This window comes from Eublepharis macularius, chromosome 2 (assembly GCF_028583425.1).
Source record: "Eublepharis macularius isolate TG4126 chromosome 2, MPM_Emac_v1.0, whole genome shotgun sequence".
In the NCBI taxonomy this organism is placed as follows: domain Eukaryota; kingdom Metazoa; phylum Chordata; class Lepidosauria; order Squamata; family Eublepharidae; genus Eublepharis; species Eublepharis macularius.
The window spans coordinates 133,393,044-133,418,101 of NC_072791.1; the positions used below are offsets into that span (position 1 = coordinate 133,393,044).

At 40.2% G+C, this 25,058-nt stretch overlaps 1 protein-coding gene across 1 annotated transcript; it reads left to right on the forward strand.

Moving 5' to 3' along the window:
* The first annotated feature begins 3,556 nt into the window (after positions 1-3,556).
* IGF2 (insulin like growth factor 2) lies at positions 3,557-24,227 on the forward strand. Its single transcript, XM_054971146.1, has 4 exons — positions 3,557-3,846; positions 13,775-13,937; positions 19,260-19,426; positions 20,101-24,227. The coding sequence occupies exons 1-4, from the start codon at positions 3,748-3,750 to the stop codon at positions 20,338-20,340; spliced, it is 669 nt and encodes a 222-aa protein (XP_054827121.1). The 5' UTR covers positions 3,557-3,747; the 3' UTR covers positions 20,341-24,227.
* The last annotated feature ends 831 nt before the right edge of the window (positions 24,228-25,058 follow it).

Sequence of the window (25,058 nt, forward strand, 5' to 3'; positions counted from 1 at the left end):
TTTAAAAAAAGAATTCTTACCTATGCTTAGATCCAGATAGATATGTCCTCTTCAATGGAAGGTAAAATAACCTGTCCCTTTTGATCAACAGCTTTTTGCCTGTGTTATTGTTTCTTTCATGCATTCTTTCTTCACACAATACTCTATTTACTTGCACTGAAGGATAACTAAGCTGCAATTAAAAGATCAAAGAAACAAACACAAGAAGACCCATTGGCAACTTGTGAGGTTGGTTAGGTGATGGTGGTTGTAGCTGAAGACTTGTCTGCCTAAATGCTGGCTACTTTCACCACATCAGGGAAATCGCTGCTTACCCACCGGAACATCACATTCGGATTAGGAATATTCTTTGCTATTTTTCATCTTTCATGTTGGAGTTGTTTTCTCCCAACCTGTTTTGCTTTTCTTAGGCCAGGACCAGCCTTCCACCTTCCACTCCCACCTTCTCCAGATTTCCTTTATCAATTCAAGGGGCATGCCTATGGTGAAATGAGGGGGAAGGAAATCAAAGGACTGGGCTCTTGCAACCATTAGCCATTAATGGCAGGGCAACTTACAGCTAGTGATCCTTTCCATGACATAGTATTTGACATCTGTATTTATTCGTACATAACACAGAAGCACCTATGTGGGTATACACTAACTTAAAAAATAGAATTTGTTAAGATGTTATCTCCAGCCCATATGTTTCATTGAACAAAGAAAGTGTATGTGCCCTAGAATTTTAGGCTCTGGCTTAGGGCATGGTAATCCAGATTTTTAGAATGTAGAATATTGGACTAGAGTAAATCGAGACTTAAATATTCATAAAAGGGTGATATAATGATGACCTCTGAAATGAAAAAGAAATATCAACATTTGATCCCCTTCCCAAGGCTTTTGTTGTTGTTGTTGTTGTTGTTAATTTGTGCTGACATTTATCTTTTTTCAGTCTCACAAATATTCCAGCACACAAGTAAGTTTTAGAAAACCAGTTTTGCTGCTGATATGATACAAAACAGTGGATTTGCCATGTTAGCCCTGAGTCTCCTTTTTTCCCTCTCACCTACTTTGTGATTATCTGGGCTACTCAGACCCTGATCCTAGAGACAATGAAAACTACCAACGGGTAAATGTTTACAACATGGAAATATTTTTGTGATTTTCTTGTGGTGTATTGTGTGTTTTTGCAGCATAATCAATGTGATCTGTGGTGACCATTTTGTAATGGACAATGGTACTTGTAAAGTGGGATCCCACTCATTTACATGAGATTTACATGGATAACTTCAAACACATCAAATTGCCCCACTGACTGGTAAACATATTTGTCATTAAGCTCTAGCCAGGAGCAAGAGCTTCATATGCAAAAGCTTGTTTACATGTGAATACAACATGCAAAAGGGCATTGTAGAGCCAACATACACTTTGAGGGAGCTGTGGAGGTAGGGGAAGAAATGGGTCACTAAACTGGACAACCAAATCTTAGGTTAATCATGTTAATGGAGTTGTGAATGATTAAAAAGGATCCCAGACGCAAGGAACCAATCCTGCCATGGATAAATTTATACTGGATGTAAAAACTGGAGCCACATCAACATGCAGGATATATCTTAATGGTATGTTACTCAACCGATACTTGAGAGACTGTATGCACTGAAGATTTGTTTCTAAAATAAAAGTGGTAAATAATTCAAAGTTAGCTACTCCCAAGCAGCACAAAAGCTGAAAAGAAACAGCTCTACCTCAATGTAGCAATGCCAAAGAATAGATTTTTACCAATATATGTTAATGCCTAGCCTTGGAATTTCAGATAATACTAGAAATTTATCTTGTCTTCCTCAATGCTGTTGACTCAAAAAATAAAATAGACAAGTGGAAAGCCTGGAAATAGTTTGAGAGGAAGAGGTCATTCTATGGTACCAAGACTAAAAGCTTACCTATTTTAAATTGTTCAGATTTCCTAAATAGTATGTGCTTGGCGGGGGGGGGGGGGAGGGGTCCTTTAGATATTCCTTATGTGATCTGAATGTCTGGGGATTGCCTGGGGATATCATTGGGTTTGTCTTTCCTCAGGGGTACCTGAGAGGGGCAGGGTCCCTCAACACTTCATGGGATTGTGCAAACTGCTTGTCTCAGGGTAGGACTGCTGGAGGGCAAAGGAGTAAGGCAAGGGGCCCTTGGTCCCACCACTCTTCCTCAGGCCATGATGTGAGGTCCTACATTAAGGCTTGGTTTACACATGCTGAGGAATGAAGTGGCAGAAACCTGAGCTACTAGAATGAACCATGGTGTACCACTTCTGGCTGAAGGATTACATTTTGGATATGTAAAAATGCCCAGAAAACAGAATATCGGCACTGCAAACAAACAAACAAAAAAGGTGTGTGTACATTTGCGCACATGCATGTGTGTGTGTAAAGAATACAGTCAGCTGTGCTGGTTTTCTGTATGCATGGAGGGTTTTTTTTCAATGTGAAGAAGCATACAAAGCTAGAATCCAGCATCTGCATACTGAAGTGGTACAATTTACAGTACTATCACAAGGTTCTGTTACCTCATTGCTCTCCATATGTGAACTAAGTCTTAGTGGTGGAAACTTCCACCAGCAAGCACTAACAGAGGTGATTTGCCATTGCCTTCCTCTCCATAGCAACTATATTATTTGGAGGTCTCCCATCCAACTACTAACCAAGGCCAACCCTACTTAGCTTCTGAGAACTCTATGCTCTGGACATAGAGCAGGGGTCACTGGGTGCGGGGAGAGAGCTGTCAATTTCCTGGATTGTGCAGGGGCTGGACTAGATGACCCTTTGTGTCCCTTCCAGCTCTATGTTTCTATGATCTGATGAGGTCGGGCTTGCCTGGGATATCTAGGTTAGGGTGAACCAAATCTTAGCCGCAGAAGTAAAGTTATCTCATTTTGCAGACCCCTAATAAACTTGTGCCTTAGTTAGAATCTGTATCTATCTCCTGTTTTCATTGCAGCTGAGGGGGCAATAATCACTGATAAACAAAATAAAGACCAGGGTGACTTGAGAAATCTTTCCTCTGTCCTTGACCACTGATTAAATTAGAAGCATCCCATCAACAAAATCAAAGAAAAATCATTGTCTAACATTTAATAATCCTCAAACTGTTAGCACTTTCCAGTCCTAACAGAATGTATTTATTTCTGCAAGTTTATTAAGAGGAAAAAATAGAAAGAGAAATAAAAAAGAAATATTCTTATAGTCACACAACTATCAAGAGATGCCCACCCATCACACTTTCCTTTCCTCATCATGTGTGGGGAAAAGAGGAAGAAAGGAATTTTCTGCAGGAAGCAATAGCCACTTTCATAGGACTTTGCTGGGGAAGAGTATTCTATGAAACCACGCTATTGAAACTCCCCCCCCCTCCAAATGGGAGGCTCAGAAGAACTTAAAGAGGGAGGAGGTAAGGAGGGGGGAGAGAGGGGTTAGATAACCTCTGCAATTTTATTGGCTGGGTTACCTTGATGGTTGTGAGTTTGAGCATGCCCATTGGGTGGTGTATAAAAGAAGGGACAGTGAACGCTCTCAGTCTGTCTCCTCAGTTGTGGAGCAGTTAATTGAGGCTATAGCTGCCTCTGGGAGAACTAAGCCCTACCAGTCTGGTCTCTGGAAAAAAGATCTAAACAGGAGGCAGCAAAGAAAAGAAAACCTCTCTCTTTTAAACACACACACACACGTCTAAAAGGACTTGCTATACCAAATACAACCCGAAATCAAGCAGAGCAGCAGCACCATGTCAAGAGTACAGAGGCACATGGATGAATGCTCCAGCCACCCCGACGTCTTCCAAATCTGCACGCAAGAAGTTGAGAGCAGCTGTGGCAGTTCAAAGGTAAGGGGGGAAAACAAACCACCCTGGACTTATCTCCCGTTCCAAGGCACTCGGAGGCAGGGGAAAGCGAGGGAGCAGGGCGGTCAACTCAGCAGCATCACAACTCTTGCGAACGGTTTGGGCGTCTATAACGTAAGTGCGTTTCTGACTTGTCCTCGCTTTTCCTTAGCGTGCTTTTGAGTTCACCGAAGGACGCCGATTGCAAAAAGAAGCAGAGCTCTTACGTCCTTGCGAGAGACTGGGGACAATCGGCCCCTTCTCAGGAATTTGAGTTCTGCTTTAAAAAACAAAGGGTTTTTTTTTACAGTTTAGTGCCTGAAACAGGATTTTTTGAACTACACTTGCCTCAAAAAAAAAGTTTCATTTGTTTTGTTGCACACCTTTTCGCCGCTTTTCGTACGCCTAAGATCTGTGCAAGCAGTTCCACAGGGGACTAGCTACAAAAGTGACCGGCACGAAGGAGCGAGCGCCTCTTTCTTTCTTTCTTTCTTTCGTGCCTTTCCCAATTTATCCCTTCCGTGCGTGCAGTCTTCTGGTTTGCGGAACAGAAAAACTAAATTTCCCTTTCTGCAATGCTCATTTTTTGACGCTAGAGGGACCCCAAGGGATGGGTCAGAACTAGCCGTTTTTGACTTCATGGAACGATTGCGCTCCAGCAGCCCAGTCCAAAGGCTTCCCGGAGCCTGTAGCATTACTGCGTTGTAAGAACTTGTGGCAGCTACGTTACTACGTAGGTTGATATCCAGAAGCTTCAAAGGGGAGATTTTTCAGGGTGAAGGAGTCTGTATGAGTAGAGGCGCGATGCATGTACGGCATAATGAGTAAGAGTCTAGCTCAGCGCTGCTTGAGTTTTATGAATGGAGCGGTTGGTGTTGGCCAGAAATAGCAGATTGCTAGATGCTGGCAGATAGCTTTTTTTAAAAATGTGTTTTAGTGCACTGTGTCAAAAGGCTTTTTTTAAAGGGAAGAATGCCCTAGGGACTCTTATCTTTCAGTGGGCATAGCCACATGGTCTGTATCAAATAGTCATAGAATGTTGCATGTTGAGTGCTAGCTGGCGATTTCACAAACAGCAAGCAGAGTGTGAGTTTGGATGAAAAGGGCTTCAGTCCAACATGCGAGTTGGATTGCATCTCTCTGTGTAAGGACATGCAAGGTCAGGTGCTGGATAGAACATTAAGCTAACATTTTCATGACAAAGTTATTGCCTGCTTTTTTCAAGCTGTTTGGGGGAAAACTTCTGAAGATTTGTGCATTTTGTGTGAAGAACACACAGTTCCTCAGCTCTGGCGGTTATTAAACTCACTTCTTAAAAAACACTGCAGCATGTTAGGTCTCTGAGGAATGAAAACTTAGAGAAGGAAGGGAAAAAACAGGGAAGTGGAGCCAAAAACCAGAGAGAGTTAACAGTTGGCATAGGGCCTTCTACTTTGTATGGATTTTTTTTTTTATTATTTTCCCTTCTTTCTTCTCTTCCAACTGCTTTTCCCTAGAGTAATTGTTCTGAGAAACTTGGAAAGGTTTTCGCAGTCTGCAGAGCAGTAGGGATTTGGGGCACACGAGGAAACTGTAGTCTAACATAACCGTACCAGCAGATGTGTCTGAACCGCTTTCAGCCAGTAGCACATTAACAGTCTTTTTAATCTGTATGGCTCAGAATGCTGAGTTAGAAAGAGAGAAAAGTTTGCATGGGAGGCTTTAAGTGAAACTCTTGTAGGGGGAGGGAGGATTGGTGCTTTAAGGGTGGCACCTCACTCTGCACTACTGTATATGGCTATTTACAACTCAGGGCTCTACTTCACAGCCACTAGCACTGGTTGTTGGCTTTGAAAGAGATTGGGGTTGTGTTCGCATCTGCAGAGCTGCAATGAGAAAGGGCTATCTGAACAGTTGTCAGAGATCATTATTTAGAAATCTTGCGTCAGGCAAAACTTGTTGCTTTCCCAGTATCTTCTCTGTTAAAGTGAAAAGCTGTTTGTCCATGGTCTACAGACCGATTCTGCACACTGATTCGAATTGCTCCTTTTAACTAGTTAGGTGTTCTGCAGCAGTCTATTGGGATCAGTTAGACCTTTAGCTAGACAGCAGGACAGCACTGTAAAAGTCTAGTGTGGGAATCCATGCTTTGTAACCAATGATTCTTTGAGGAATTGACTCAACAGATATTGCCTGTTGACAGCAGTAAAATGGTTTATGCTTTATCTTTTTTAAAAAATGTAGAGTGCTGTGGTAGTAAGGCTAACTAGTGTGTTTTGGCTTTTTTAGCAGCAAGAGCTTTTCTAGGAAAGAACTTGCTTCATCAGCAGCATGAGTGAGACTGAGAAGGTAGTGAGACAAGATGCTTTAAAATACACAGAAGGCAGGAGAGTGATTCTGAATCATCTTAACATGGAGCTGGCAGGGTAAACAAGGGACTGAATTAAGTATACTTCTGGGCAATATATTGTGGGCATACTGCTTGCTGGTGTGCAGCAGGCACCATGATCTCTGACTTAACTAGCAGGTTGAGGGATGTATTTTTGCACTAATTTATTTCAGATTTTGGAGACAAAAGCAGAAAAAGAAAGAGGCAATACAGAAGAACTTGTTAACTTGGACAGCTAAAATTGATCAGTCGGTTAGGTGAAAAGAGTGACTTTAAATCTCCTTTCCCTGTTTCCTGCCAGATGCCTTTAGAAAGTTAAGCAAGATTGTGTTTCCTTTTTTTATTTAATGTAATAAATCATTTTTTCTGGGCTTCACACCAAAGTTCAAGCAATACTCTTATATCCTGGTGGGATGAATAAACAGGACATACTGCTCTTTTTCCTTTCCTACCTATCTGCTTTCTGTAGCTTTATTTTATACAGCTGTTGGATTGTTTTGCTAGTATAACCTTTTTAAGTGCAGACCAATGTATGGTGGCTTAAAACTATACTGCCTGGCACAGGAGGTAGAAGGAAAGTTTGCAGCTAGGTGGAGCTCACCCCACTAATCTCTTCCCTTAAAGTAAATAACTGCTTGAAAAGATGTGTTTAAAAAAAACTAAGACAGAGTAATAGCATTAACTCAACTGCCTTGGCTATACTGCTTTGTGTGGGAGTGTTGTATGCGTAAGGGAGATAGGCAAGGGAGGACCAGGCTACATTGTCCTGAATGAAAAATGTGTAGACTCTCTGATTTGATAGTGTCATTCAGATTAAGTTCTGATGCTGTTGGACAGAAGAATATTCACAAATAACAGGGAATAGCAATTACAAACATAACAGAGTTTTAAAAATGGTACAAAAGGTATAATTAGTATGAATTTATGTTAAAGAAATCATAATCAGATTACATACAAATAATTGATTTGCAGATTAAATGGATCTTGGATGCATGTCACATCAGCAGGCAGCATCTCGGAAGAAGCATTCTCTCCATATTGGGGGGTAGGGAGAGAAAGGAATGCCTTTAAGAAGATACCTGCCACTCATGAATGTGTAAATACTTAAATAATTGACAGTTATTCTGCCTAATTATTTGGGACACCTTTTTAATTTATTTCTAATTTATTAATTGATCAAAAGTGTATTATTTATTCAATTTTTAGCCCATCCTCCCCACAAACAGGCTCAGGGTGGGGTACAATAAAATGCTCAGTACACATTAAAACATATAAATACATCTAAAATCCTCAAACCACAAAATACATATGGAACAACATCTCAGATGGCAGCCCCCATTAATTGATTGAATAGACCAAATGTTAACAGCCCTAGTTACTAGCCCACAAACATTTTTACTAGCCTTCCTACACATACCAATATTAATCAATTGTATAATGCAAGTGGCCTGAAAAGAAGGGGGAAAGAACACACTCTTCTCACGAACAAAAGCTGCTCTGCTTTGTCACTTGGAGATGATGCTTGTTCACAACAGGCACCCAGGCAAATGGTTATGCATAAGCCAAAACTTCCTCCTCAAACATGGCAAATCCAATTTATGACTCCTATTACTGGTTCTAGTGCTTCTGAGTGCGTGATTATGCCATAGACATTTGGCATGCCGCACTCCAAACATACTAGAACCCAGTATAATTAAACATGTTGTTTTGCATTTATTGTTGTCATGAATTGACATTTTAAGCTGTGGTATTAGTCAGGTCAAATTATTTGTATATAGGCACAACTGGTAAGGGGCAAATAAGACACTGTGGCAATAGACTTTTGTGTCAGGATCAGAGTACCTCAGATATTCTGTAAACATTGAAGTGGAAAAATCATTTCAGGCTAGGCAGGTATTAGAGAAGACTTGAATTTTTTCCTACCACTGCTCTTCTCCTGCTGCATCTGTTCTGGTGGTTTGTGAGACTGGAAATAAATCCCAGTGTAAGCTGTGAAGTAGGTTTGCAGGGATGAGGAGCCCTATGCTATGCTTTAAATGCTACCACTTTAGGAAATCTAGACAACAAACACTCTTAGGCTGCCATAACATCTAGTTTATCCTTCAGCCTCTAGTACATTAAAATACCATGATTTCACATTTTGGGGGAGTGGTGGAACAGTGTATACATATGCATGGACACAAGATGACAGTCAGCAATCTAATTACTCTACTCTTTTATATATTCCAAACCCAGTTTCTTTTACAAAAGGTATTTTATAGACATTTTAAAAAAAGTTGCTTACAATAACTCTAGTGATGTTATTAATATAGGACTTAAAAGGCTCCTCACTTTTTTGAGGCAATGGAATTTGTACCCATGGCGTGTGTGCCTTGTATGTAAGCACATTTAATGAAACAAAAATCAGAACCAGTGCAATGTAGAAAATGTACAAAAATGTAGAACCAGTGAGCTGCCTTGCCCCAGCAATATTGGTGCTTTGAGGAATAATATGTATTCTGTAATGCATTTGGAAGTTTACCCCCTGCTCCACACAGAGGTTGCATGCCTTAAGTGCCACTCTTAACTATGAAAGTGGTCTTGGATACGTACGAAAGAACATACCTGGATTTTAGTTCCACCTCTCACCAGTACAGACTTGATGGTTTATGCATATGTTGACCCATATGTTGGCTTATGCATATGTTGACTTGATGGCTTATGCATATGTTGGCACACATTAATACAACAAAAAATCCATAATGTAGACCTTTTTAATACAGCCAGCAACATGCTGTCATTGTCTTTGATGCTGTATCCTCCTGACCAGACTCGTTATTGTAATTCCAGCTTCCCCCCCCTACTCATTTAACAACCCAATCCTCAACATGGCTTTTGGCAAAGGGAGGCAGGGTGGGGTGAGGTCTGAGCCCTTAAGGTCATAAGTCATGCTGTTATTGGAAGACTGGTGGTAGTAGGCCACATCACAACACTGCTGTTAAGCCTTCTATTAAGCCTCTGTTATCTCTCCCCTGTCCCATTGTCTACAGTCTCCTATGGAGTAAACTCAAAGATGCAAGATTGTTTTGATTGTTTGCAGAAGATTCACATGGGGATAGGAAAGAGCAGGGAGGAGTTCAGCACTGGGTAGTAAACAAGCAGTTTTTTTCTCCCTTGCTGTTCTCTGCCTGGTTTCTTATTGTCTTCTGGAGTGGTAAGAGAAGGAGAAGGGAAAAACCCAAGGTGAACATCCCTACTACGAGGTATCTGAAAACCCAGCATTAAGAAGTGGGAGGAGAGAATGCACAGTACTCAAGCAGTGCATTGGGATATACAGGCATCCATTTGGATGTTGGCTTAAGTTACAGCACAGATGTCACTTCTCCCTTTGTGCAGCATTTTGTCACAGGATGCTTCAAAAACATCATTCCTATCAGATCCCACCAACAAAAAAATAATGTAAGTGTACCTTGTTTGTCCCCTCTTGGCCAAAAGGGAGGGAAATAGCTTGGCATTGCATGGAGAATAAGGGAGAACATGGCATTCTAAGAGTCTCTCTACACAAGACATCTTACATGGGGATGCTCAAGTGACTTACTTTCTGTGTGGTCTTAAATTCAGCTGTACTCTGTCTCCCTAGCAGTGCATGTGTATCCACAATGGGAGAACAAGTGTAAGATGTTTCACTTGAGTGTCCCCATGTAAGATGTCTTGTGTAGAGCGACTCTACGACTTCACAGATGCAGATATTTTCTAGGAGATCATTGAAGGGTGTTCACCTCCCCCTTTGCAATACTGGGGAGTATCAAGTATCACAGCTGCTGACAAAATAATTGCTTCCTCATCTCTATCTGTGTGTTGACTCCTGTGTCATACCTTCAATAGGATGGGAAAGGACACTTTAATAGACTAGGTTGGAATTGCTGATAGTGTGGGAAACCAGTTAAAATGTGCTGGAGTCTACAACTATACAAGGGATAGCTTTTTAAATATCTCATATCGTTCTGAAATTCCATTGGCTTCAAGAGCAAGATAAGGATAAGAAAAATGTAGCAGAAATTTGCTGTGAGAAGTAATGGAGGTTAGCTTTAATTTTTGGATGTAGCTCTTCCCATTTACTACTTCCATTGCACAGGATGGAAGTTAGCTAAGATTTTTCTTGTGTGCAGTTGTCTTTCAGAGCTATGGCTTAACCTGGATTTCCCATGTGTATGTTTGCATTTTTGCCAGAAAAGACTTTTTAAGTGCCACATCATCTACTGTTGTAGTGATCCCTCTGAGCAATGGTGAAGAGAGAATGGCGGGGGGGGGGGGGAATAGGGAGGGAGAATAAACCTTATCAGGGTTTTTTCCAAGAATTTGTGAGCAGACAGATAAATTCCCAGATTTGAGGCCTCCTGGGAAAATAAATTGTTTGTTCAGAGCTTGTCAAACATAAAAATTAAGCAATCCCTTGTGAGAAATTGACGGTCACCAGGGTCGATGACAAAGTGGTTAAACTAGCTCTCTGAGGCTCACTAGTTATGTAGAAGTTAATTGGGTGCAGGAGTGGGGGTGTTGTTGGTTGTCCTTAAAGTCACCATCAAATATTGCAGCCTACACACCTCTGGTGTCCTAAAAGATAAATTGCCAACATGCAGGTAGCTCAGCATTAACTTTACAACATCTTCACTAAGATGGATGTGGTGCAACTGTTTATAGCTCACCAGGCTCTTGGAAGCTGCCTTGCACGATTCCTTTTCCCCTCGCCCGCAGATTCAGAGTTAAAGCCTATTCACACAACTATCCGGGCGTATGGGAGCGATAGGCTTAGTGCTTGAAGAAGCTTGCCCATGTTGACTCCCCAGTTGCAGTGAGCCAGTTAAGCATCTGTCCTCAGGACAGCTTCAGGGATCCTGCTGTGATTCATTTGATGGCAAATCAAAAGCTGAATCCTGCACATGTTGATAGAAGAATGTGAAGAACTCATTGTGAGCTTCTAGCCCATTTGAGCAGGCTTTCCCTGTGTCAACCATGTAGTGTTCTCAGTAGGTTCTTTTGCAATAATAATCTAATACAGAATTTTTAATAGCACAGCTGTAAAACCAATCTAGGTTAATGAACATTTTCCTTAGGAGGGAAAATTAGGAGCAATCCCATCTGTACCACAAAATGATAGTGCCCTTTGAACAAATTGTGGTCCACTGAATTCCTTTTGGGGGAAAGGCTAGGTATTCCGCAAGGTGGTTATGCCTTACAGGATAACTATACGCAAGGTGGTTCTGCCTTGATTCTGCCAATTTGAACTTGAATTTAGCTAGACAGTTGCTCACAAGCACCACCACAGCTGAAAGGGTGCTACTTGTTGCTGGCTGCCTGAGGCAGAGGAACCGAGGGCACTGCCCCTCCCCCCCTTAGAAGCCAAAAGATCATAATTTGGTCTTTCTCATCAAAGAATCTAGACCCTGGCATCTTCATTTCTTGCATTTAGGAAGATGCACAAGACAGGTTCATTCCAGAGGGTATTTGGTAGAAGGTGAACTGTTTTGGGCAGATCTGGCTGTGTTTTTAATCTGTGTACTGTTTTTAATTTTGTTAATAGATTTAGGCTCTTGTGTCCTTGCCACTAGTCTAGGAAAATAAGGTGAGATTTAAATTTTAGATAATTAATATTTTGTGCCCAATGAGAACAGCTAGCATAAAACATAAAAACTAATTTAATAATGATGCATAGATAACATTATTGGCTGAGACTAAATCTATTGCATCACTAAGCCCCTTTACAGGAAGCTTTTAGACGGCTCACTTGAACTTGTTTTTGCTACTTCTAAAGTGTGCAAGAGAGAAAAACAGGGGAATCCCAAATGGGTTTACTTTTGGACCAGCATAGTTGTGATCCCAACATTACTGTCAGCAAAAAATGGTTCTTTGAAGAGCTATTCATATTTTCATGCCTTGCACATAGTTTTTTATTTCTTCCCTGCAGCTACATGTCAAGGTTTTAGATTTTGGTTATACAGGAAAAGCTGAGGCCAGAGTCCTACATTTAAGCTGAGTGTTCTGCAATAGTACTTGGTTCAAAAGCAAATCAGATGACTTATTTTAAGTAAGAAATTAGAATTATCCTTGGATGATCACTGTGTTTTCCCTGCTTAGTACAGCAAATATTTTTCTTCCATGTTGTGGGACTAGTAACCGCTTTATAAAGTTCAGTTTCTTCTCCCACATACCATAAATTGCTTGAAAGCTGGTAATCCAGCATTGGCAATATGGATTATTAGATAGAAACAGACCTATTTCAAAACTGTCCTTGGATTCTGTCTGGGGTCACATTAGAAAGCTTGAGATGAAGCCAAGAGTAGATTGGACTAGATCACTCATGGGATTCATCCCAACTTTACAAAAGGTCGCCATCTGCCTCGTGTTATCATGATGACCATACATTAGTTATCCCTTCCAAGGAATATTCATATATTCTCTTATACTTTAGATTTGAGAATTTAGAACAAAATAATTCATTCCATATAATATCTTCCCTCCTTTTCAGACTGTTTTTTCTCCAAAATGTGCTCCTAACAATGCTTTATAGTTAGACAAATACTGGTTAAAAGAAGTCTAAAACAATACTGTAGGAATCCATTACAGCTGAAAGGGTTGTAATTGATGCTATTCATTGTTGGCCTGAGGCAGAGAAACTAAGGACGCTGCTGCTTCCCCCTCCCCTTTAAAAGCCAAAATATGCTAATTTGGTTTATCTACCTTGGCAACTTCAAACACATTTTTGCATGGAAACACAAGCTGCAGCCCTTCCTTAGCCAAGCCAAATTTGTAGTTGGGCCTCTGCCCCCTTCACTAAATCTGCTTTAAACAAGTTCAATATCTGCCTTGAAATTTTTACAGGTTTAACCAAAGTGACTGCAGTGGCCAGCTTTGGTATTTCTGCTCCTTTAGCACATTTTATATATATTTATTTATAATCTGCCTTTCTCCACATTGGGAACCCAAAGTGGCTGACATTCTCCTCTCCATTTCATCCTTAGAACAACCCTGTGAGGTAGGTTAGGCTGAGAGTATCTAAGTGATCCAAAGTCACCTGGTGAGTTTTGATTGCACAGCAGGGATTAGAATCTGGTCTCCTAGAGCCTAGGCTGACAATCTAACCACTGAACTACACTGCCTTTCCAGGGTGCACACTTGGTGGGGATACAGTTTAGACTCTATCTTATTCATATGGAACTTAATATGAAAACCATGGTCAGTCTGTCCTTGGTGTTTATTTACTACAGCTGCTTTCATCTTTTCAAGTAACTTTTCAAAGCATTTTGTCTTAAAATTATACTCACCTGAAACTATCATTAAAATCAGTTGTAGCTAAAGAAGTTCCATTTTCACTGCCTCCTTTCCCAGTGAGCTGAAGTCAATGCTGGTACTTGTTGTGGAGGCACTGATTTACAGCAGACAACTCGGAGGCCATTCTCAGGAATTCCTTTAAAATAGTCACTTGTGGCATGCCAAGTCACCTACTTTGCCACTGTATTGTTTCATAGTTGATTAGGTAATACAGAAGAAACAATTTAATTTTTTAAAAAAATACATCTCTTTTAGGTGCAGAAGATGTGCACTTCTAAGCGAATACTGCTGCTAGCGCTCACCTTCTTGGCATACGTCGTTGATTCTGCCTCTGCATACAGCCCTGCTGAAACCCTCTGTGGTGGAGAGTTGGTGGACACACTGCAGTTTGTCTGTGGGGACAGAGGATTTTATTTCAGTAAGTATCTCTTGCACATTGAGGGAACCGAGCATTAGCTCCTCCCTAAAAAGCATGTGGATTCAAACCATGTACACCTATTACTATAATACTTCATATTTTTGAGTTGCATTTCAAGCTCTGAAAAGTTTTTTTCACATTATGTTACTACATCCCTGTAAGGTAGACCAGTGTTATCTTTGGATTATGGCTGAGGTTGAGCTAAGACCTTGTGAACCATACTTGAGGTGATATTTCCTGATTCCGCCCCCCTCCCCCAGTTGCTTACCCAGGCAATGTGATTAGAATGTTTTAGCTTGTTTCCCTCTGTAGAAAATGCTGAGAGGAGTATTAGCAATGGGTATTCAGTAGAACATGTATGTTCATGGGACATAGACGAACCACTGCAACACTGAAATGTGTCTGTAAATCAACCTTTTTGCAGAGTTATCAACCAATTGCCTTTCATGTGCACCACTAAGAATGCAGAGAGGCTGTATTTATTTTACATAGCATGTTTGAGTTGAGTCTATGCCTTTACTAAATCAGATTTGTACTTGGGTGAAAGGAAATCATATAGCACACTCAAGGAAATCATATAGCACACTCTTTTCCCTAACTTGTGTAATACATTGTTGGAACTTAGTAGCATGTAACCAGACATTACACAAACATGTATGGTTTGACAGAAATAATCTGCTAGAAATAAAGTATCAGATTTCCTAGACACGTATGGTACATATCCATTCGATTCCTATTCCTGTTTGATTAAGAAAGAATACTCTTAGTTATTCTAATTTAGCAACCTAATTATCTAGGTTTTTTTAAGCACAAGGGAGTAAACTGCATTTTGAAACACTAGTTACTAAATCACAGTAGGTAATCTTGAATAAATCAAATTCCAGCCTTTGAAAAATGCATCACATTGAGCTCTGCTTTAGGATTTAACATTTGCATTAGGTTTCTTCTTTGACCATGTCTCTTAGAAGTACAGGACATTTTAAAACAATCCTATGTAGATCTAAACTTTTGGTACCTTAGGGTCAAATTAGACATGTAGACATGCAGGTTTTCAAAGAGTTGATTCCCCAGACCCAACTTGAGTTCCCTGCAGCCACATAGCAGTTTTGGGGAATAGCTGCTGAAAAATAAAGGAGAACCCAAACAGCCTCAGAATACCTCTGTGGGGGGGAGGGGGGACTCCTCAAGCTGTTTCCCTGTGTTACAATAGCACGGGAGGGAGTTCCCCCCCCCTGTTCTTTCTGCTCCACGTGGAGCATTCTGTGTATGTGGAGCAATAAAAATTGGGGGAGGGGGAAACTCCCCCATAAGCTATTGTGACACAGGGAAATGGCTTGAAGGTTTGTTCTCATTACTGATGAAGAACCAAGGTGATGTTTTACTTGTACATTACTTTTTAAACTCTTCCCTCCCGGCTAAGAGCTCAGGGCAGTGTATGAAATCCTTGCAAGGTACTGGATAGCCCAAGGTCACCTGTTGAACTTCATGGCAAAATTGAGATTTTTGAACCCTGGTTTTTCAGTTCTAGTCCAACTACTACACCATGGGGAACTATGGTCAGTTGACATGAGACCAAAATCTAACATTCTTTTTAGTTAACCCTGACATTGAAATACACTCATTTTATGTACCTGACTTAAAAAAAAAAAAACTATTTCATTTCCAAAGTCTGATTGTATTGCCTTGTTTTACTTCTGTGCTTCTGTAGTGTTCTTGCATCCATTTTGTATTGGAAATAACAACAGGAAGGATTAGCAAGTAAATTCTCCATGGGTGAAAGGCAGGGAGTTGGGGGGCATGTTTATCATTAGAGTTGCTTTTTTAAAGCTTTGGAGGTGGTAGTTAATTTTCAAAGAGAGATGTGTTTGGGCTCAAAGCCTTCCCAAAAGTTGAACTCTCTGATCTGAAGACCTTGGCCCCTAATCCTAATGAGCAGTGGTTACTCAGTAGTGAGTGAAACGTGTTCAGCATATGCAAGGCTATCTCCAGTTGCTTCATAGGGAGTGAGTGCTGGGAATGAAAACAGATTCCAGGACCAAGCTCTTGACAAAAGGGATCTCTTCTGCATTCATATTGTTTTCAGTAACAATCAGCTTTGAAATGGCAAGTCTTTGGAACTATGAACTTTTTTAAAAATGCAGAAGACTGGTTGCTGAGGTCCAGTTGTGCTAGTGTGGTAGGGGGCTAGAGAATATGTTATTCAGCACCAAAAAGGGTCAACATTTGTCTCCCCAAAGTAAGCAGTTGCTAGATTGTTGATAGCTGCATAACCTCTTATCCATGAGCATCAGACCTGATACCTTCCTCATGTAGATGGTCTGAAGTCTCTTCTTTTGAAAATATTTTTAGAAGCATAGCTGCTTTTTAGGCCCTTTAAATCTCCAGTTATGACCAATACCACCAAAGGTCAAGACCCTAGCTGGGAACAATTAATCATAGCTCCACTGAAATCAGACTTAACAGCTCAGCTCTCAGATGTTTGTCATCTTTTTTTTTTTCTTCATTTGGGGGCAGGGGGATCTGGTGGCAGTACTGAAGAGAGCTAAAATGACCCCCTGCATAGGATGCAGTTGATGAACAACAAACCCAATCAATGTTTGTCCTAAACAACTTTTGCAAAAATGGTTACATGAACCAGTGCAAAAGGATTGAGAAAAGTATTGAAGTAGCATCTTCTCTTACTTTAATAATAACCTGTAGATATGAAATTTAGGAAAGAGACAGATACTGAAGGGCACAGCTCACGAGGAACACATTATTCCAGACCAGAGGGGGCAAAACTCTCCAAGAGATAAAATTGTTGGACCTGGCCCTGTCTTTCTGGACTAGGAAGAGATGAAGGGTTTAATAGGGAGGGGGTAGGAGAGAAGGAGGCATTTGACTTCTCTGTAAACAGCTCCTGTTCTTCCTTTCCAACAGCTGATAAGAATTTAGCTCTTTCCAGCCACTTATGCTGACAAAGCACATTCTCTCTCTGCATCCCTCAGAATAATACTAGGAAAAAGAAAGGGGTGGGGGGGAAGAGAAGCTATTTTGGGGGAGGGGTTTGGAACAATGGCTGCTGCTGCCCAGCCATCTGACAAAGAGCCTCTTGTTGGTGCCCACATTCCTTTGACAGGGGAAGAGGGGATTGTTTACACCCAGAGTCTTCTTCCGCTTGGCTTGGTACTTGATTGATCAGACAGAAGCGGTGGTTAGGGGTGTGTGAGGGATGGGGGCACAGGCTTTGGAGTATTTTACAATTATTCAGAAGTGTGTCACAAATATTCTTCTATGCTACAGACATCCACTACCCCACTTCCTCAATACATACATGGGTATTTGCAGTGCTGAGTAACCTTGGGCAATATTACAAAAAGGCTGGTTGCAATTCCCGTTTAGAAAAAAAAAAACTCCAAAGAAAGAGGAACTGTTCAATAATTTGTGTCTAGTTGCTGTGTGCACATACTACATCCTTTGCACTAGACATAGGATGCAGGGGCTGAATATGCTGATGAACATAACTCCTGGCCCTACTCTTGAGACGACATTCCAAAGACACAGAAAGGTTCAAATGAAGGTGCCTTATTTAGTTCACTGCTGAAAATGAACCTGGCTGGCATCAGCTGGATAGAAGGTGACCTGTAGAGATCCCATATCTACCATGCAAGTAGCAAAAGACTCTTTAATAGTGATTGATGTAAAGCTAAAATGGGAAGGCAACATATAAATGGTTGTTGTGGGTTTTCCGGGCTGTATTGCCGTGGTCTTGGCATTGTAGTTCCTGACGTTTCGCCAGCAGCTGTGGCTGGCATCTTCAGAGGTGTAGCACCAAAAGACAGAGATCTCTCAGTGTCACAGTGTGGAAAAGGTGTTGGCAGGTCATTTATATCTACTCAGGAGGGGTGGGGTTGAGCTGAGTCATCCTGTAAGAGTTTCCCAGGGTGTGGAATGCTAATGGCGGGGTGCTACACCTCTGAAGATGCCAGCCACAGCTGCTGGCGAAACGTCAGGAACTACAATGCCAAGACCACGGCAATACAGCCCTGAAAACTCACAACAACCATTGTTCTCTGGCCGTGAAAGCCTTCGACAATGCAACATATAAAATTTGTATTAATCAAGAAGGTGGCCAGACCACCTATGCTGTACAGAGTCTTCAAATCTCTCCTCAGATAGATGATCTTAGGTCAATGCCCAGTCTGTGATACAGGAAAATTACCACCTTATAGGGCTGTCAGAAGGATTACTGATTCATGTGAAGCACTTTGAACACTTAAATAGACTATTAAAATGTTAAGTAGCATTGCTGAGTACGACAACTATAGTCTGCCTTCTGCCATTTCATCATGTTCCCACAGTTTGTGTGTGTGACTTGCATCACAGGCTAGGAATATTTCCATCCTACAATGAAATCACAAACTAATCAGTCATTTGTAACCCAAAATTGTTTCTCAGCCATTGCTTCCAGAGTTGATGTGGAATACCTCTAATTTTTAATTTATTTATTTTAGACACAATCAAATCTGTGACAGTTACATAATTGGAAATACATGGTACCAGTCTTGAAAGGAAAGCAGATAATGATGACTGACCTTGAAAGTTATTTCAGGGATGGAAAGTAGAAATATCCATAACAGCACTCACAGGAATTTCTTAGATGTTCCTGGGATCTGATATAGCAGTTGCTCTTGGAACAAATGTGGTTCTGAAAACTTCACTCCAAAGCCACTGCTCTGTTAAGCATCGCCTGTCAGTACTGATGGTACTTGCCTTCAGTGTTTGTGAGGGTGTGCGCACACAGGCTTCTTTTTTCTCCACTAGCACAGCATGCATCTTCTGAAGGGGGCTAGGATAAGAGGACAGAACCTGAGAACCTGTAAAAATACAGCCTATGTACTGAATTCCCTTAACTAGCAAGAGCATAAGTACGTGGCAGTTCTTAGTGTGCATGCCATCTTGAAATTTACCTCAGTGAACAGACAAACTATATATTTCAGCAGAACTCATTACTAATATTTTGACATTGAATACATTAATGAAAGTATAATTGTACATAATAATTGGTGTTTGGTAGTCTTTTCTAGAACAGGCCTGCATGCAGCAAGCCAAGTGGTACAGGCTTGGTCTATTTAGTCAGTCAGTCTCTCTCTCTCTCTTCTGGATTGTCCATAGTACTTTATAAAATGCTAATACTACATATAGAATTTTCTTTAAAAAGTTGAAAGTGAGCCAGTTGAATGGGACAAATAATAAAAAAATCGGTACTAAATTGTGATGCTTGCAGAACAATCCAGTCATCGGAATCCATGTTTTTTTCCTAACACAACTCTGCCATTACAGGTCGGCCAGTGGGCAGAAACAGAGGCCGGCTCAACCGCGGCATAGTGGAGGAGTGCTGTTTTCGGAGTTGTGATCTTAATCTCTTGGAAACTTACTGTGCAAAATCTGCCAAATCAGAGAGGGACCTCTCATCTACTTCTCTTGTAGTCTTACCAGCACTAAACAAGGTAAGATAGTATCTAAATGATAGATGCCTTTTGAAAAACAAAATGCCATGAGAGAACAGTACCCTTATTGCCAACATCTGCTGCTTTTACAGTTATGGCAAAGTATCACTTCATGACACATACTTTTTTTTTTTTTACTCTCAAACCTCTTACTTAAAAAAAAAAAACTTCGGACATTGTGATCAATAGTTAAATAGCTGAGCCTTAAAACAAAAAAGAACAACAATTGCATTTCTATTGGTAGCTTGAAAGTTGAATAGGAAGTGTAGCATGATTCTGTCCTTGGGCATGTAGTATCTACCAGTTTCAGGTACACACAGCAAAATAAGATGTATAGAGTTACATATCTTTTTTTTTTGTCAGGAACAGGCTCACATTTTACATGTATGTATAAAACTTTTTTTAAAGAAACAGACACAATATAACAGTATAAGATGACACTGAAGCTTTTAACAAAATAGTCAATGTTTAGTTAAGAAACCAATTCTAAGGAACATATCTGAGTAAACACAAGTTTTTACCTGCGTGTCTCCTTGGTTGAAAACAAACATTTGAGCTCACAGTCAAAAGTTGGTCAGATTTTGTACTGATGAATTACCAAGATAGACTATCAAATGAAATCCTCTTACTCACCCTCACTTTGTTTCTCTTCTTTTTCTCTTCTTTTTCTGAAGGATCCCTTTCAGAAGCCTTCTCACACCAAGTATTCAAAATATGACATATGGCAGAAGAAAAGCTCACAGCGCCTTCAAAGGGGGCTCCCCAACATCCTCCGTGCCCGCAGGTATCGATGGCAGACTGAAGGACTGCAAGAATCTGAGGAATCCAAGGCCCATCGTCCCTTGGTGGTCCTCCCCACTCAGAAGCCTCTGGTTGTGCAAACCACCTCAGAAACATCAAGCACCCAGAAGTGAACTGTGACAATTAGCAAAATGGATTCTTTATTTTTTTCCCAGTCTTATGGGAGACATTCCCAGGCTTGGCCCCACCTTTTCTGTCTCCCAAACCAGGGCAGAGGGGGGGGAGGGGAAATGTCCTTTTACACCAAGGAGCAAGAAGGGGCACTGTAACACCAAACAACTGACTTAGAAAGAACAGGATTACAACGTTGTCAGCAGCAGCATTTTCTGTGGCATTGTCCTTAATTTTTTTAAAAAATTGTTTGTTTTCTTCATTTCCTACTCAGTTTTACAGCCTTTACTTAAAAAGGACCGTTAAGGCACTTGAACTATTTAATATTGGGCTACTGCCTTTCAACCCATGTTCTAACCACAGAAGAGCAAGAGAAGATATTGAAATTGAAAGAAGCCCAATATATACTTGTCTTGACAATAAAAGTGAAAAGGGGGGTGGGACAACTGAGGGTTTTAAATTTTGGCCTCATTTCCAAACATTTTTAAAAATCACAACCACTGCATGTTTTGAAGGGGGTTTTGCACGTTTTAAAAACCAGAGAGAAATGAGGCCTGCTACCTTTTTGTTGTTTAATTACACAATTCCAAAAGTATTTGCACCTTTAAAATCACCGAGGAAGTGAGAGAAAGAAGAAAGTGTGAACACAGGTTCACTTTAATGGAGGAGACGTCTGCATTGCACATTTGCCACGGATTTAGTTGAATATATAAAATATATATTATATATAACTTTTTTTGGCAGAAAAGCACTATTTTTAATGGGACCATTTTTTTGTGTAGTAACTGAAGAGGGGTTGTAATGTTTAAATGTTGTTATGGTGCTAATGTAAGTTGGAAGGGGGAAAACAAACCCAGAAAATTACAAGAGGGTGGGGTGGGAAGGACAAGATCTCGAATACTGAACTTGAAATTTTTAGCTTTTCGTTTTAGGAAAGTGTGATAAGTGTTCTTTTTTTCTCTTCTGAAATATAGCTTGGTCATGACCATATGAGCTAATTGCCTTTCACTCATATACACAATACGCACGCACATGCAGAAACACATAAATACAACTATATACATTTTAGATCAACATTTTTTCCTTTAAGTCTTTCACACTGTCTTTGATATCCAGAATTGGAAGCATGCCTACTGCGAAGGCATATGCATGTGACTTTGTGAGTAATCTCATTTTATTCCATGGAACTATTCACTGTACATAGAGCAGCCATTGGCCTTTGCAGGGTGAGGGTCAGCATCCTTCTACAAATAAGTGTCACTTTCAGTCTCCCTCTGCCACTTCTTTCTGATCTGATACCATATTTGAAATTCACATTTCAAATTAGGCAAGAATCCATGTGGTGGTTGCCCAAAGAACCTCCTCAGGATGAATAGCTCAAATTACTAGTCATCTCATTATTCAATTGCTTCATTTTACTTGTTTCCTTGTCAAAAATGAAAGGAACAATTCTGAGGATTATCTCATAATAGCAGCAACAACAGGTCAGCTACTTAATGCAAATGAAACATCCTGCTATCCTCTCCTAGAGGAAGGAAAAGCGAGTAGAGTTATGTCTTGAACGCAAAAGCTCCCAAGGGAAAAGGAAGATAGTAATATAAGAGATCTAGAAAAAGGATGGTCATCTTTATTGCCTTCATAAGATGTGAGTGAGGCTTCAAAACTCCATATCCCATCCTTTGGGGTAAAAAAACCAGAAATCTGATCTGATGTTTCAGGAATGGGAAAGGTTAAAATTCAATCATTTTGCTTGAAGCTCAGGATTGGAGGGTTCAGAAGGTGATAAAAATGATAGCTAATCACATCACCTGTCTATAAGAAGAGGGGAAACCAATGCCCCCATCATATATACTCAATTGCTTAGAGAAAGGGGGACATCTAATCAGTTCTGTACTGCTTTGCCTTATATAGCCAAACATTTTAAAGAACATAAAAGACTACTTGAATTGTATTTTTAAAGAAAGGGTAGGTTTTTAAATATATCTTTTTTTAAAATGCCAGCTTGCAATGTTGAGCCATGAAGCCTTTGGGGGTTTATTTTTTCCATGGCACTGCAAAACACAAGCCCCAATCAGTTAGAAATAAGAAAAAAAAACCTAATAATCCAAGTTAAGAAAAAAATGGCTGGGGAAGGGACAGAAAGGGTTGTTTTATACTTATATTTGCAGAACAAAAGCTTTACTGGAAGCCTTTTACTGAAAAAAGCAACAATGCTCTCCCCTACCAACACAACTAAAATATATGCTATGGTAGAACACATAAAATGAGAACTTTCTTTGAGACATAATACTGATGAAAGAGCAAAGGGAATTTATATATTGTCTGGGCTCAGTTTTGTAATATTATTAACAGAGCTGACCTTGATATTGCAAAGAAATATGTGCTTGCTTTGAGTTTATGGAATATTAATCAAAGTTGATGGAGTATCCATACAGTTAAATATATCCTAAGTGCTTGTCAACTGGGAGGAATATCAATAGCCAATAGCTTTTGGGAAGTGGAATGCTCAACAGAGAACAAGTATATGCTTGTAAATTTGTCTTTGGAATGTTTGCATTTTGGAAGTTGGTTCAGCGTCCCTCTAACTGTTACAGAAGGTTCTCTTTTTTGAGCTAGTGTAATCATTTACCTTAATGCCAGATAGAAACAATAGTTAATGTATGCTATGGTTACATTTTACATGAAAAGTAAAATAAATGTAGATTCGGTACCAAATTAATCAGAATGTTAGGCTCAGATTCTGAGACAATATATATCAGGAAGCTTCCAGCGCAGGTACTTGAGGCATGTACTTGATTCAAGAGGGAACTCACATTGATTTCTTTCCCTGAATAAATCCAGGCCTAAATTGAGTACAGAAAATAGAGCTGCATACAGCTTGTACAAGAAGACAATTATAACCAGAGAATTGGGTGGTATTTTGGCTACTTGGCTTTTCCCGGCTTACATGCACTATGTAAGGCTACAGACTTGCACATGCTTACTTTAAAGTAGTTCTGTGTAGCTTGGGAGTAATTGGAATAAACTTGCATAGGCTCATTATGCAAAATCAATGCCAACATGTTCGGAAGAAATGTGTTTTTAGGACTGGAATATTTAAACGGACCAAAAGAACACTGGGCTGGTGGTTGGAACCCTTAGAATTCCCAAGATGACAGCAGTTTAATTTGATTAGTTCAGCTGATCTGCAAAATCTGTACTAAGGCATGAAACAAAGCAGACTGGCAGGAAGGGTATTCTCATCTTCCAATCCTGTTGCAGTGAGAAATGGTGTATAGCACAATTGATGGCGTTTCTCTGGCACATATAACATTTTTCATGAAACTACAAGGGAGAGGAAAGATGGCTAATTTAACAGATTTTTCTGAGCACAATCTTCTTGAATTTAAATGTAAAATCCATGTAGCACAACTATTTTTTTTTAAAGAAGGGGCTTTAAAAACAAACAAAATTACTGAAATTACATACCTGATCTGTTTTCTTCCACCCCTTGGTGCATGACCACAGCATTCAAGGAGTGGAGCATGGTTCCCCCAAACTGGTTCCACTGTCTTACTGTCTCATAACAGCTTCATTCATTTCATCCTGCCTGATTGCAAAGGCTCAGTCTTTTGGTGATGGACCTAGCTGCCTCTGCACTAAATGAAGGGAAGAATTGTATTTGTTGTTTTTTTTTAAAAAAAAAACTTTTTGTCATTGTATGTATTACTGTCTGCTCAAGTTTTATATGGAGGGGAGGGAGTGGGGGAGGGAAAAGTGGGTGTTAATGTATCTTGAAATATTTCACTTGTGTGCACTCAATATGCAAGAGTCAAACTGCCCGGAATTCTGCACCTATTGTACTTCTCATTCGTAATACAGTATCAATAAAGCAATCAGCTATAATGTTCTCTTGCCTCAACTGATTTGAGTTTTTTTTTTTAACCCAGAGCTGAAAATTCACTTTTATCCTACCCTTCCTCTATAAAGATTGGTGTTGGTAGTTGGGTTAACCAGCTGCCTAGAAAAAATATCAGCCTGTGTTATGCTTATGCCTTTATATGCCAAAATCAGCAAGATACAGAGCTAAATGTTACTGTTTTCTAATTGTTACCATCAAGATTGCCTCAAAGGGCTGGCTACATGAACCATTTCAAAAGCTGACAGCCCTTAGTGATACACATTTGGGAGGTGGGTGTGATTTTATTCCTATAGCAGTTAGGCTATGAGATTGTAACTTGTCTAAGGGTACCTAGTAAGAAAGTTCATTGATGTTCATGCAAGTAAAGCCATTGTAGCTGTACGGACAGGATTCACATCATTGGAAGAGATTGCTCGCTTGGTACAGGATTCAGGGAGATCTGCAGTTAGGAGATTAACTAGTAGGAAGCCTGTAAACATATATGGGAGCCATAAGCACTTAAAAGGTAGCCCTTTTTACAGCTGTCATGAATAAATATTCTCGGCAAGCATCAAACTATGGATTATGCATTACTATGGATACTAATATGGTTTGCTGAAATATTTTGAACCAACAAACCTGTGGAATGTTAAAGACTAACTTCTTTAGCGCAAACTTTCATGAATCAGCCCATTTTGCCTAAGGTTGTCAACTGACCAGGGGAAAAAATCTGTCCCTCTAATAGAGGTTTAATAAGCAGAAATGGGCAGTTGAAGCTTTCTATGGCATAGAGCTAAATAATATCATACTGATATTAACGGGACAGATGGAGGCACTACT

Bases quoted from the DNA above. Each gene is read 5' to 3' on its own strand.
- IGF2 (XM_054971146.1), top strand. From the start codon at position 3,748: ATGTCAAGAGTACAGAGGCACATGGATGAATGCTCCAGCCACCCCGAC. The intron at 13,938-19,259 runs GTAAGTATCTCT...CTGCCATTACAG, and splicing joins GGACAGAGGATTTTATTTCA to GTCGGCCAGTGGGCAGAAAC. The intron at 19,427-20,100 runs GTAAGATAGTAT...CTTTTTCTGAAG, and splicing joins TCTTACCAGCACTAAACAAG to GATCCCTTTCAGAAGCCTTC.